The following is a 14,713-nucleotide window of genomic DNA, read 5'->3' on the forward strand; positions in this document are numbered from 1 at the left end:
AAGGTTATAGCAAGTCATTTTTTTCAAAAAAATTCCAAAGAAAAAAAATTGAGTTAGGACCATCATCAGACCCTAAAAACTACTGCAAATATAATGCACATACGTAAAACGGGCTAAATAAGCAGTAAGGCACAAAAAATGACAAAAAACAAAAATCACCCAAAAAAAAAGTAAGGCTATAGCAAGGCATTTTTTTCAAAAAAATTCCAAAGAAAAAAAATTGAGTTAGGACCATCATCAGACCCTAAAAACTACTGCAAATATAATGCACATGCTTAAAAAGGGCTAAATAGGCAGTAAGGCATAAAAAATGACAAAAAACAAAAATCACCAAAAAATAAAAAGTAAGGCTATAGCAAGGCATTTTTTTCAAAACAAATCAAAAAAAAAAAAAATTGAGTTAGGACCATCATCAGACCCTAAAAACTACTGCAAATATAATGCACATACTTAAAAAGGGCTAAATAAGCAGTAAGGCACAAAAAATGACAAAAAACAAAAAAAAAAAAAAAAAAATAAAAAGGCATTTTTTTCAAAAAAAAATCCAAAAAAAAAAAATTGAGTTAGGACCATCATTAGACCCTAAAAACTACTGCAAATATAATGCACATACTTAAAAAGGGCTAAATAAGCAGTAAGGCACAAAAAATGACAAAAAACAAAAAATAAAAAGTAAGGCTATAGCAAGGCATTTTTTTCAAAAATTAAAAAAAAAAAAAAAACTTGAGTTAGGACCATCATCAGACCCTAAAAACTACTGCAAATATAATGCACATACTTAAAAAGGGCTAAATAGGCAGTAAGGCACAAAAAATGACAAAAAACAAAAATCACCAAAAAAAAAAGTAAGGCTATAGCAAAGCATTTTTTTCAAAAAAAAAAAAAAAAAAAAAAAATTGAGTTAGGACCATCATTAGACCCTAAAAACTACTGCAAATATAATGCACATACTTAATATTGGTCAACATCAATACGATAATCTATGACATAAGAATATTAGTAAAACCGACGTGAGAAACAGTATCACAACGACACACCTCCTCTGCTTCCACACTCCTTCTACAAGCTTTTCACTTTTTATTGTTATGTATTTACCTTTATTGTTGTTGTTTATTTTTTGACTTGTGTAGTTGTTTTAACAACTGTAAAGTGTCTGAGTTTTTGAAAAGCGTTTATAAATAAAATGTATTAAAGTTATTATTGATGGGATAAGCAAGATTTCCGAGTGTAAAAAGAACAGTATGAGTTCTCAGGTAAATTTACGAGGTCCACCATTCACTGACCAGGTCTATTATTATTTTTATTAAGCTATTATTTTACATCAAATCTATAAATTTGAAGAAAGTGCACAATGTGGACACTAAACAGGGCGATAAGTGAAACAGCACTGATCAGTTGATTGATCACTGTTTGAAAAGTCAGGAAAAACATGAATTTTCAGCTCGTGTGCAGCGTTAGCTTTAGCAGCTAACTCTGCATTTCTGCCTGGGAGAACGATGCCATGTTTCCGCAAAAAATTATTCAAGGAATCAACGCTCAAATGAGGAAAATAATCTAAATCTCTGTCAGACTCACTGTCTACACCGTCAGCCATGTAGAGTTTATACCTCTTGACCTTTGACCTCATGCACAAGAACTGAACAAGAGTGAGAATTCCGAGCGTGTGAAAAGGCTTGTTAGGATTTGTAAAAAAAAAAAGTTGTCTGTGTGTAATATAATCTGTGTCTGTATCTATTAACTGTCTCTGTACACGCGACTATTAGAACACATCTGGCGAATGAGATCTGTAACTTTCTAATACATGTAACTCATGCAATACCGCTTGAAACCAGCAGTTGTCGCTGGTACCAAGTGACAGACCCTCCATTCAGAGGCCAAACTCATAAGACATTTTTTTTAGGAAAAAAAAAAATAAAAAATCATATTAACGCATTAAAATTAGGTGATGCATCGATTCATTTGACCACCGCTCCTTCCCTTGGCACAATACAGAGCAGAGGAAGTGATGTGTCAGAGACACCGTTGTCTCACAAAAGAAGAAGACACTGTAGCTATTGCTGCTACAGCCTGAGCTAGCAATGGTAAACTCAAAACACATGCTTCTAAATGGACCGTTTAGCATTAAATTACTGTCAGAAGGGGTTGTGGACAAGACAAAAGTTGTGTGTGCAATGCAAAGGGGAATTTAATTACCACCGCAGTAATTCTGCCTTAATAATGTACCATCTACGAGCGAAGCATCCAGGTTCAGCGGCGTCGGGCAGACCTGACGGACTACGGCAAACCACTCTGGAGGAGAAGTTTGGTGTGAGAGGGAGGCAAACAAATTAATGACAAGTTAACCAATGCAATGCTTGTTGGATAGCTACAAATTACCACCCTACAAATATTGTTGAAGATGTGGGATTGCGACAGGTACTTCAAACTGCAACGGGGAACAACACGTCTAAACTGTATAACAGACCCCAGAAGACGGGGGGTAATTTATTTATTTTTTCTTTTTTTTGCACGTTTTAATACCGTGAGCCACTGACAGCAGCCGTCAACACACGAGGAAGTTGATCATAAAAAAAAAAGGACCAGTAGATTGATTACACCACAGGAATCCACTGCTTGTCTGGTTTTTTATGATTCTGTATTTTGGTTTTGGATTTTAAATTAGTAAAACAAAATAACCACACTGTTTATTTGTTATTTTGATCTGGTTTTAAAATGGAATAACCAAAGAATAAAGGGTACAAGGATTTGTCCATTTCCCCTGTTCTTCTTCTTCTTCTGATTTTCTGGCATAGCTTCCTCTTCTTCTGCATTTTTGGAGGTGGTTTAGTTGGCAAACAACATGTCTTATGAACGTGTGTCTTATTAATTAAGTTAAGTTATATAACATAAATGACTTAAAAATTACAGTTATAAAAATATACTAAATCACTCTTATGAGGTTGGCCTCTGAATGGAGGGTCTGTCACTTGGTACCAGCGACAACTGGTGGTTTCGAGCGGTATTGCACAAGTTACAAGTATTAAAAAGTCACAGATTGCATTCGCCAAATGTGTTCCAAAAGTCCCGTGCACAGAGACAGCCAATAGAATGTCTCAGTTTGATGACTCACGCATACGGATGTTGATAGACACAAAAAGAATGGATTACACGCAGACAATTTAGTATAATAATCCTAATTCCACACACACAGATTGTATTGTGCACACACAAATAGTCAAAGGTCAGCGCTGTGAGCGCATGGTACAGGTGCATTAATACATACCGAACATTTCTTCCTTCAGCTTCTCGTTCCTCTCTTGAATCTGCTGAGGTAGCCTCTGAAACACACAAACACACAAACACACAAAGTTATACAAACCCAACGAGCGTGACGTTTTGTCCTGGGGTCAGTGAACGCACCGCGCAGGCTCGACGTGCAACAGCTTCGTCCGGGACCAAAGTCAGAACTTTGTTGTAATCCTCCAGGGCCTCGTCCAGCTTCTCCGTTTGCTCGTAGAGCCCCGCCCTCCTCAGCAGCGCACGTACATACTCTGGATCCAGTTCTATTGCTATGGTAACCAGCAGGCATTTAGCACACAGGTCACATGTCCACGCTGCAGGTAGATGATGTCATCACTCACCTTGGGTACAGTCTGTGATGGCCTCTTCCTTCTGGTCCTGTGGGAGGAGGGTCATTCCATGTCATTTTAACAAACAATTTAGTCAGGGGGGTGTGTATCGATTTCTGAGTCTTTATTTTTCTTCCATTTTCATCTTCCAATATCTCAGGAACTACATCACATAGGAAACTGACATTTAGTATGGTAATACAGCTACACCTACTCTCTCAGAATATACTAAAATATCTGCTATACATCATATCAGGTGGATATGCCAGCCCCTCAAATCTAGAGAAATCTTAGTGTGTTTTTGGGCCTGGAACAGGATTGGTCCTTCAGTAAACAACTTAGCATATGTCTCAGCTCCTTGTAATGTGATCAGCTTAGAGCTATGAACATAGACTGTTCACATCACTAATGATTAGTCACATATATGCATTAGTTCTTGGGTGACATGCTCTTGAAATCCAAAAAAAAGACTTTTTTTAAACCATTTTCATTGGCCCATAACTGTATGTGGGAATGTAAGAAAAAAGCTGATCTCTGTTTTAATTTATAGTATAAATGTTACTCTTTCTTGGGATATAAAACAATTTATCATTATGCAACTTTTATTTTCATATTTCAAAAAGTATTCATCCGATCAAACTAAAAAGGAACAGTGTGCTAAATAAATATTTAAGGGGCAACTGGTGAAGAAAAAAGTGCGTGGGATATCCTGAAAATTTGTTGAAATGACCCAATAGCATTTTCTCAATGGGATTTTGTATACACGTATGTACGTATCAGACGTGCACAACAGAATACATGCAGCCTCCAAATTTAACGCACTAAATGACTCCAAAAAACAAAATATTTAGAGTAAAACACACAAAAAGGACAACAAAAGCACAAAATGACAACAAAAATCTACAAAAAGCTGCATCATCAACAGAACGAGCATGCGCAGAACGACCGGAATTAATTAAAAGCGGAATGAACGAATACAACATTCAGAATAAACCAGCCACCTACTCCGGATTTAATTTAAAGTCAGATTTGTTCTGAATTAAAGCTGTCATGTAAACGTAGCCAATGAAACCAGATCACCTTTGATTCTCCCCTGAGACCCAGACTGAAGAAGTTATGTGCTTTAATCTAGGGGTATACGGATACAAAAAAGCCTGAGATGACAACACCATATTTAAATATTAAAACCTATATTTTCATTCATTCTGAAGCCTAACAAGGCAACCAATAGATAGGAAAGAAATAAGATGCTAGATATTTGTTTTTAGTGTATTTTACAGCTGATTTAGGATCTGTTAGCATAACAGATGCTAACACAAGAGAAAGGTTCACTTTTATTAGGTTATTTATTTCAGGATCAGTAATTGTTAAGTCATTGAGAACGTAAATTGTAATTGACTTTGAGGATAAAATATAATTGTAGTTTAATTGTAATTGTAAAAAAAGGCTGGTCACTGTCATCATAATTTAATTGTAATTGAACATGGTTAATTGAAAGTGTAATTGTAACTGAAAATGGAATTGACTCCAACACACACACGCACACACACATACACACACACGCACGCACGCACACGCACGCACACGCACACACACGCACGCTCGCGCGCGCACGCTCACAGTTCTCACCAGGTGAGCTCTTCCTGCTGCTCGGTTGGAGAACAGCACGGCTCTTTCTTTGCTGAAACACTGTGGACACAGAGCCAGAGCTTCTGTGTAACTGCTCACTGCTGCCGTCCAATCTGCAACAGGAACAGTGAACCGTGTGTAAACCACGATCAGACTCCAGAACAGCTTCCACTTTACAGTCCAGTCTGCTCTCACCTGAAGCCTTGAACTGGGCGTTTCCAACCTCCTTCAGACTGAGGCTCTGCTGCCGATTGCTCTGAGACACATGAAGGAGACGCTCAAGTTTCCTAACAGAAGTCAGACATTGAATGCACCACACCGTCTAATACGGGCGACCGTGGCTCAGGTGGTAGAGGGTCGTCTTCTGATCGAGAGGTTGGGGGTTCGATCCCAGTACCTGAGTATGTGTCAAAGTGTCCTTGGGCAAGACACTGAACCCTAAGTTGCTCCCAGTGGTCGACTAGCGCCTTGCATGGCAGTCCTGTCCCACTGGTGTGTGAATGTGAGAGTGATTGGGTGAATGAGCTGATATGTAATTGCTTTGGGACTGCTTCAGTGTGGGGATAAAGCGCTATATAAATCAAGACCATTAACCTTTAATATTTACCTCCTTTTGCTCCTCTGTCAGTGACTCAAACTCCTCTGATGAACCAGGGTCCTCAAAGTCCTCGGGTCCTGGAAGAGACTCCTCTGACCTGGACGTGTTTAGTGCTGAAGCTCCTGGAGGCTCCGAGTCCTTCTGGCAGTCGTAGAACTTCTCTTCCTCTTCCTCCTCTTCCTCTTTCTTGTCTGACCCAAGTTCTCCAGCTTGACTCATTGTGAAGCTGCAAACACAAAAGTTTAAATACAAACCTGTTTCATGCGCAGCTGGTCTGCAGAGGTGGCAAAAGTACAAGTCTCCAGTACTCAAGAAAAAGTATAGATAGTTGAATAAAAAATGACTCTGGTAAAAGTAAAAGTTTTGAAAGTTGCTCTCTAAAAAAGTAAAAGCTTCTAAATGTACTTAAGTAAAAAAGTAACATGTAAAACAAATGTCCCTTCAATAATATGACAGGGTTTTTAAACTTTTATTTTATTATAAGAACTTGTAGAAAACTTAATAAGTTAAAATTTTATCTTTGAACACCTGGAGAATTTAGTGCTCGTAAAAAATACAATTTCTAAATAAAAATGTGTCAACAAAATAAAAGGTCAAATGCTCAATGTAAGCAGTAGAAAGTACAGATACATGCTTTAAAAAGTTAAAAGTCACCAAAAAAAAAAAAAAAAAAACTCGAGTAAAGTACATATACCAGAAAATACTACTTAGTTAAGTACAGTAACATAGTATTTGTACTTCATTACTTGTCACCTCTGCTGGTATGTGAGTGGCTGTCTAACTCTAACCGTCATGTTGTCAAAACAGTGTCGGCACATTTCTTTTATTTATTTAAATACTACCAAAATATACAAAGACTGAATTAAATCACAATTAACAGCAGTAATTTCAACAAACTTTCACGACATCCCACGAACTTCGGTCTAAAAATAATCTGAAATTTTAACAAATTGTTCTGTGTTTATTTAAAAGTCATACTGTACATTTTTAGTTTGATCGGATGAAAACTTTTTTTTTATATATGGACAATAGACGTGTCCATTTTCAGCTTCCAACATCTCAGAAACTATATCACATAAATTATGTCCAGTAATACAGCTCCAGAAATAACACAGAGCCTTAAACTGGACAAAATGATGAATAAAGTCCAGAGTAAAGATGATAAATCTCTGAGATGATTTAAGTATGTGTATATAATCTTTTGTGGTCATGCTTTGAGCAGAAGAGAAAGCAAACGTACCTAATAAACACCAGCCCGGGCCGCCGTCACTTCCGTTCCCTTCCGAACGTTTTCCGGAATCTAAACTAATGAATAAACGCAGTAAACATTCTAAAGAGGATTTGTAAAGAAACTCAGTAACATATATATGTCATGTTAACACGCTAACAGTGGGTTTACCTGCTCACATAAACAGCAACACGTCCATATTGGAAAGTCACAGAAACACATCCGGGTCATTTTGCTTCAGAAGGAGTATTACCATAGGCTGGCTCCGTCCAAATAGTCCCTCCTATCTCCTTTCCTATCCACTGCTCCTTCACCCCCGGAAGTTTTCAAGTGGTGGCCGTGATAAAAACATATTGACGTTATAATACGTAGACGCCGCATCGACTGCTGCCGCCAACTGGATCGGTGCGTCAACAGGACGGCCATCTTAGACCAGTGGCAATCGCTCCTACAGTGCATTACATCTATAGAGGAATGATGTGTTTACACTATTAAAGTTGTCATAACTCGCTCAATTCTCAAGCAATTTTCACGGGTGCTCAGGTTTTAATCGACAACATTGTTTAAGGTTATACATTGCATTTGATAATTATTATTATTGTATAATTGTAATACTAGTGTATTATTGTTATTGCTATTCTTATAACTATCAATACATTCTCATATTATTGTATTTTTTATTATTATTAATACTTTATATTATAGTTAGTGGTATTCTCATTGTATTATTATTATATTCTTATATTACATTATTATTATAAATATTGTTTATTAATGATATTACTGTTTTTATTATTGTATTGTAGTTATTGGATTCTTAATGTATTATTTTGTTACTATTATAACCATTACAATTATTATTATTACTATCACTATTACTATTATATCATCATCATTAATTATTGTAGCAAAACTGAAATATTCAAGGATGTGGGTGTGAAGATGAAATATTGAGTGTTAAAACCAGCATCTTAAATATATCCAAGCACCTTGTATTATAGCTACATCTGTGATGTTTTTTTTTTTTGTTAATTAACAGCTTCGTTTTATTTTATTATTATTTTTTAATGAGCAAAGGTACAGAATATATACATATAACAAGGCACTTGAATGACATATACAACATTGGAATAGAATACTAAAGTCAAACCCACAAGTTCAATCTCTACACAAAGGAGCAAAATAGAGAAAAAAAGAGAAAAAAAAACATTCATACACAGGGTCTTTTAAAGGAAATAATTCAAAGGTACAGAATAATACAGATTTAAAGGGGGCTTGGTTTTTTCTGTAAGTGTAAATTATTCAATCATGAATAACAAATTATTTGCCTTATTATTTCTTAAAATTTTAAGGGATTTCAAATATTGTAAAAATGAGTTGTGAAAGGCATTAAAATGAGGTTTGATTTTTGAGTACTTTGCTTTGTGTATAAAAGATTGTCCAAGTATAATGATGTTATTGATAAGGACGTCATGGTATGAGTTTTTAATTATAAGACCAAAGATAATATCCTTTTCTGAAAAATCATTTAGTTGAGGGACTTTAGTGGAAAGCCACTTATGAATATCAGACCATAGAGCTTGTGAGAATGGACAGTAGAAGAAGAGATGTTCAGTGGTTTCGTCTTCACCACAATATATGTGACCTCTTGTTTCAAAACCAGATCTTTGCCTCAAAAGAGCACTAGATGTGTAGATTCCATTCAATATCTTAAAATGGATTTCTTTCAATTTAGGGGAAATTAGAAATTTTAAATAATGAGTTTGTAATTTGGTAATGGGAGTCTTTGAAAAGTGTTGGGATATTGCATTTTTATACAAAATCAATGGATTTGAGATCTGATTTAAAAGACTTCTGATATTTGTTTGTTACCTTTTTACTAAAATCGTTTTCACCAATTGTCAGTTTAGGTAGGTCAGGAGTGATATTTGAGTATTTGATAGTTTCACGTGTAGAAGATATAAAACATTTAGGAATAGCTTTTATTATAGATTTAAATAGATTTGGATTGTCATTAAGGTTGGATTTATTATTAAAGTTTTCATGAGGTAACAGGGAGACGTCAACATCCAGCAGATGAGTTGTTGACCAAATGCCTTGATCCCACCAGCTCTGCTGAGACAAAGATTGACCTGTAACAGTTATATATCTGTAATTCCAAATAGGTGTGTTATGTGGGGTGAAGTTACCATTATAAAGCATCTTCCAGTATGAAAGTACTTGATGGTGGAAAAGAGAAAGCTTGATTGGGAGTTTTGAAATTGCAAAATCACATTTAAGTAAAAGATTTTTCCCTCCCATTTTCTTAAACATTTCCCTTGAGATATGGTTCCAAACATCTGTACCGGAAGAAAAGGATTTTAACCAGTTAATTTTTAATGTACCATTCATAAAATCAAAATCTATCGCCTTAGGACCACCATATGGTTATTCTTTGCTCATTGTGTATTCTTTGTATAATGCACTTTGTTTCTCCAGATATAGTTAAAATTAATCTGATTTTTTTGGGGGATTGCTGTGGAATATGCTGGATATATGCAGCGGGATAAACCTTTCGTTTTAGTTAATAAAATATGTCCTAAAATACTAATATCTCTTTGTAGCCATGAATTAATTCTTATTTTCACATTCAATATTGTTTTTGGATATATTTATGCCTAGATATTTTACAGAGGACTTAATGGGAATACTGTACACAGCTTCAGGTAAATGATAGTTGTGTATTGGCATTAACCTGCATTTTTTAAGATTCAATCTGAGTCCAGATGCTTTTGAAAAATTGTCAATAGTTTGAAGGATGGTACTTCAGACAATTGCTTCATGAAAATAGTTGTGTCACCCACTAACTGACAGATGATCAAAGGCATCCCAAGAACATCTAGGGAAGCAATATTGGAATTCTTTATGTAAATGGAGAGCATTTCCACAGCCATTATGAAGATGAACGGTGAAACTGGGCACCCTTGTTTAACCCCTCAATGGATATTGAAACGCTGAGAGGTGCCTTGATGATAAACAACTGAACTGTTAGTGAGCGAATAATATATTGAAATTTATTGCCAAAGCCAAAAAGATTTAGACATTGAAGAATAAAAGGGTGCTCGATTGAATCAAAGGCTTTGTAAATTTCCAGAAACAAAATAAAACCTTCGTCCACGATCAGTTCACTGTAGTCCAAAATATCAAGAAATAATTAGATATTATTATGGATTGATCTTCCCTCCATAAAACCTGAATTTTACTAATAATTTGATGTAAATTGTCTTTAATCTATTGGCCAGAACTAGTGTAATTCTTTTGTAGTCATTGTTTAAGAGCGTTATGGGCTGATGATTGTCAATAATATTGGCGTCTTTGCCTAGTTTAGGGATTAAAGTTATAACAACTTGCTTCATTGTGGTTGGGAAATTTAAACCATCTATTGCTTCTTTTACTATAAGTAAAAAGGGTTTTCTTTAAGGGCCAATGTTACGCTAAATTGACTTTTCTGTGCTTTAAACATCATAAAGTGTTATTATGGCTTCATACACATGTTTAAAGTGTTTTTTTCATTGATTCAATCATTAGTTAGAGGGTGATTTACTCCTTTCTTACTACAGGGTGAACACAAACACCTCATTACAATTTGATGACGCGTTCCCACTTTGATGACTAATTTGACGCAGCACTGAGCTGGTGAAGCCAATCCTCCAGGAAGCGCTCTGCCATGATTGACATGTAAATAGACACGCCCAAGAAGTTGAGCATTTCAGCGTCCTTTGCGCAGTGCTATGTATGTATTTTCTACATTTTATGTATGTACCGGTGGACGCTCCGCCCCCACGCTCTGTCTCATGTTTATAAAGCAGCATGAGCTCAGCTACGGAGTTGGTGGGAGGAGGGCGGGCCGTCCTCTGGTCCTACGTCACCAGGGAGGAGGAAGTCAGTGTCCCGTCAATAAACATGCTCATGAACTCATGAATATGCATAAGTAGGCAGCAAATCAGCCTGTTTGTGTAGAGTTGCTCGGAAAGTGACTTTTCAGAGGTAAAAACTCTGGAAAACAGGCGAGTTTGGGAAAATAAACCTCATATACTATGTTTTTGGGGTTCTTAGAACAAATGGAGATGGGTGAAAAATAGCATGACATGGGACCTTTAAAGAATTCAAAAAATGTTTATAGAAATTTGCTGTCAGGCCATCGCAGCCTTGAGACTTGTTGGATGTCATATTCTGTACTACTTTATCAAATTCGTCTGGTGTAATATCAGAATCACATAATGTCTTAAAAAATCATCGTTATTAGGGGTGAGATTTTTGATATTATTTAAGAAGTATTCAGCATCACTATTTGAGTAATTAGATGAGTATAATTTGGTGTAAAACTAAACAATTTCCTTTTGAATTGGGTCATTTGTTAATTGGTTACCAATAATTAAGGTTTTAATAGAATTACATTCTTGCCTTATTTTCTCTATTCGACAGAAGTATGAAATACTCTTCTCTCCTTCCTCAATCCATTTAGATCTGGATCTAATATCGGCTCCTTGAGCTTTGAGAAGATATATTTCATCAAGCTTGTTTTGCAAAATGTAAACGTATTATTAATTTCTTTCATGAAGATGACTTCACTTATTTTATTTTGACGGTTTACAATTTTCCCATAAGTAATAGAAAATTCCCTTATTGTTAACTTTAACAATTCCGAACGAGAAACGTAAGATTCAACCGAGTCATCTTTCATTATTTCCGATATTAAAGTTCTAATCCTATCACAAAAAGTCTGATAAATCAATAATTTTGCTTTGAATTTTCAATAGCCTCTGTTTCTGGGATTGAAGTTTGGAGGTTTGAGTGTCAGTTTAATTTCACAATGGTCTGTGAGAGGAGCTGCTGAGATGCTGCACTCAGACACACTTGATAACAAAGAGCAAGAAATTAACCAGAAATCTATTCTTGATCGAATAGAACTGTTGGGTTTATGCCAAGTATACTATTTAGTTTCTGGAAAATTGAAACACCAGGGATCTGTTAAATTGAAAATGCTACATAAATTAGCAATAACCGAATTAGAAGAGTTTTTTTGATGACCTTTTGATGGAAATCTATCAAGGCATTCGTTATCAACCATATTATTATCCCCACCTATAATTATATTTGCTGAAGGAAATTTCATTTGAAGTTCCCCAATAGCTCGGGAGATATCCCCAATTAATTGTTCATTTTGGAGCAAGTTATTGATAGACATTAACCAGGAAATAATGGAGACCATCAATATTAACCACAGTAATAAGCTAATGTCCAGTGTTACTAAAGTTTTCCAGGAGAATTACCAAACAGAATTGCTAAGAATTATTAGAGCCATGGTGGAATATTATTTTGTCGCCCCATTGGTTTTCCAAAATGTCTCATCTGTTGATATTTCTTGTAAGAAAATAAAATCAGCTTTTTTCCCCTTACAAAAAAGAAAGGTTGCTTTTCTTTTAACAATTTCTCTTAAGTTGTTATGCTGTAAAGAAGTGGAACAAACTGCAGCAGAGCTGAAGTCAGCATCACGTGAACATTTTTAAATCATTTTTCTCTACTGCGTATGATTGAGAGGGAGATTTTTGGTCATGTTGTTGATGTAATGTGTTTGTTGATGATTTTAATTGATTTTACTGATTATTTTAAATGTTCTTATTGATTTTAAGCTGTGGAATGTTTTATCATGTAAAGCACATTGACTTGCCTTGTGTATGAAATGCTCTATACAAATAAATTTACCTTGCCTTGCCTTAAGCCCCTTAAATTGAGTCACATACAACAAAAGGGAACATTCATCAGAAAAAAACTTAACTACAACTGGAAAAGAGAAGAATAGAACCTGTGGAATAAACAATTTACGGTAAAATGTAACGTCCTGTCAAATTCTGTAATGATGAGCCATCCACAACTTTATAAGTGTCAGAACTACATAAATCTGTTATGAATTAGTTTTTTGTTATCATCTGAACCTCAAACCTCAGATGTTTAGGAAAAACGTTTTCCATCAATGTATCCTTCAGTGCCTCTGTAGTAGGCCCTCTGTCCTTCAGCTCTGGCTTGTTGTATCTTAGGCCACAGCGCCGCTCGCTGGTCACGGTCAGCTTTGCAGAGAGAAGGTGATGTAGAGCTCTTTGCAAATCCCGGATTCCTTGGTCATCCTCCACAGCGCATCCCGATGAAATCTTTGTGTAAACTCTATTACCACATGCCTTGTCTTGTCATCACAGCGGCCCAATAGGTGAACAGAATCCACGATGTAGTTGAAGTTTGAGGACCACGAGGGGGAGATTTTGGTTATCATGCTTTTAACTTTTTCACAAATGTCCTCTCCTTCTCCTTGTTTCATCCCCCTAATACGGAGGTTCCATCGGCGTTTGTATCGCTACAGATCCAAGACTCGTTCCAGCAGCTCAGCATTGTTTTTCTTCAAAGTAGTTACTTCTCCTACAGTTGACTGCATTTGGTTCTTGCAATCTTTGATCCCTGTTGCATTAAACTCCACTGATTTAGCAATGCTAACCAGCATTGCAGCGTTACTGTTCATCTGGGTTCCGAGTGCATCCACTTTCTCCATCAATTTAAGTATCGCATCGAGGACAGGATTTATTTTATCATTGTCCTCATTGCTACCCGTGTCCTTCTTTTTGGTTGCAGGCATGTGTTTCACGGGTGAAAAAGGATCTTTTCTTTTGGTGTTTTCAGTCGAGGTTTCCATCTCTTCTGCGTAGTTGTGGCAGTCATCAGGTGCGCTGTGGCGGGTCAGACCTAGGCATAGTCTGCTGTTTTCAGGAATTTTAATCGGTGTAAAGTTTGAATGGCATCCGCTCAGCTCAAGATGTAGTATTTCATTTGTAAGATGGGTGAAATAAGGTTAAAATTTGGAACAAAATGACAGAGCTCAAAGCGCCACATGCAGTCTGTCCGCAATCTTACCGGATCTTATGATAAAAGAGCGTTCGAATTTTCTTTAAGCTGAAGAAAGGATATGCAGCCGTGGGATTATTACGTTACCTAGTGGAAGTGTGTCTGATTGCCAAAACAAACGTGGTCACCTTTTCCTAACTCCTCTGCTAACACCTTTCCTTAATCCTGTGACATCATCCACGGGTTATGGAAAAGTGGATAGGAAAGGAGATAGGAGAGACTATTCGAACGCAGCCATAATATACGTAGAGGCCTCATAGACTGACGCTGCCTCTTAGAGCTGACGTATCACCACGTCTGCCATCTTGGATGAGTCTCCAATACACCCATTCTGCATTTATTTCTACTGAGGAAGGTGTATCCCCAATTACAATAATCACCATAACTCCCCAAATTTTTACCCGGTTATCACACAATTTAGTTTTTTTTTTACAAACGACAGATTTATTTATGATACAGGATGCGGTCAAATATTGAAAAATACATGCTTTCATGCTAAAATACTTTGTATTGTGCTCTAACAAAGACATATGGTAGGCTATGGCATTTTGATAAATGTATAAATGAATGAATTTTATATTTCAATAAAGAAACAAGTTTAATTGTTCATTTGAATTTATTTCTCTCACACACAGAACACACGTTTATATACATATTTAGATTTGCAGATCAATGCAGTTCAAATAGTTTCAATTCAAGTATGAATCTGAAGTGCTGCAC

The 14,713-nt window shown here is 36.1% G+C and overlaps 1 protein-coding gene across 3 annotated transcripts; it reads right to left on the reverse strand.

Moving 5' to 3' along the window:
• Positions 1-1,250: 1,250 nt before the first annotated feature.
• Positions 1,251-7,319, reverse strand: ttc1 (tetratricopeptide repeat domain 1). Of its 3 annotated transcripts, none has more exons than XM_028466888.1 (8): positions 7,235-7,281; positions 7,076-7,135; positions 5,845-6,061; positions 5,433-5,493; positions 5,238-5,350; positions 3,621-3,657; positions 3,400-3,548; positions 1,251-3,317 (listed from the first exon to the last, which is right to left on the reverse strand). In XM_028466888.1, exons 3-8 carry the CDS (start codon positions 6,052-6,054, stop codon positions 3,252-3,254), a joined length of 636 nt encoding a protein of 211 aa, XP_028322689.1. In that variant the 5' UTR covers positions 6,055-6,061; positions 7,076-7,135; positions 7,235-7,281; the 3' UTR covers positions 1,251-3,251. The 3 variants fall into 3 exon arrangements, with proteins under 3 accessions (XP_028322689.1, XP_028322688.1, XP_028322687.1); XM_028466887.1 differs by having other exon boundaries at positions 7,076-7,165; positions 7,235-7,277; XM_028466886.1 differs by having other exon boundaries at positions 1,291-3,317; positions 7,076-7,140; positions 7,235-7,319.
• Positions 7,320-14,713: the final 7,394 nt, after the last annotated feature.

The sequence above is a fragment of the Gouania willdenowi genome, chromosome 14, assembly GCF_900634775.1.
Source record: "Gouania willdenowi chromosome 14, fGouWil2.1, whole genome shotgun sequence".
Taxonomy (NCBI): Eukaryota; Metazoa; Chordata; class Actinopteri; order Blenniiformes; family Gobiesocidae; genus Gouania; species Gouania willdenowi.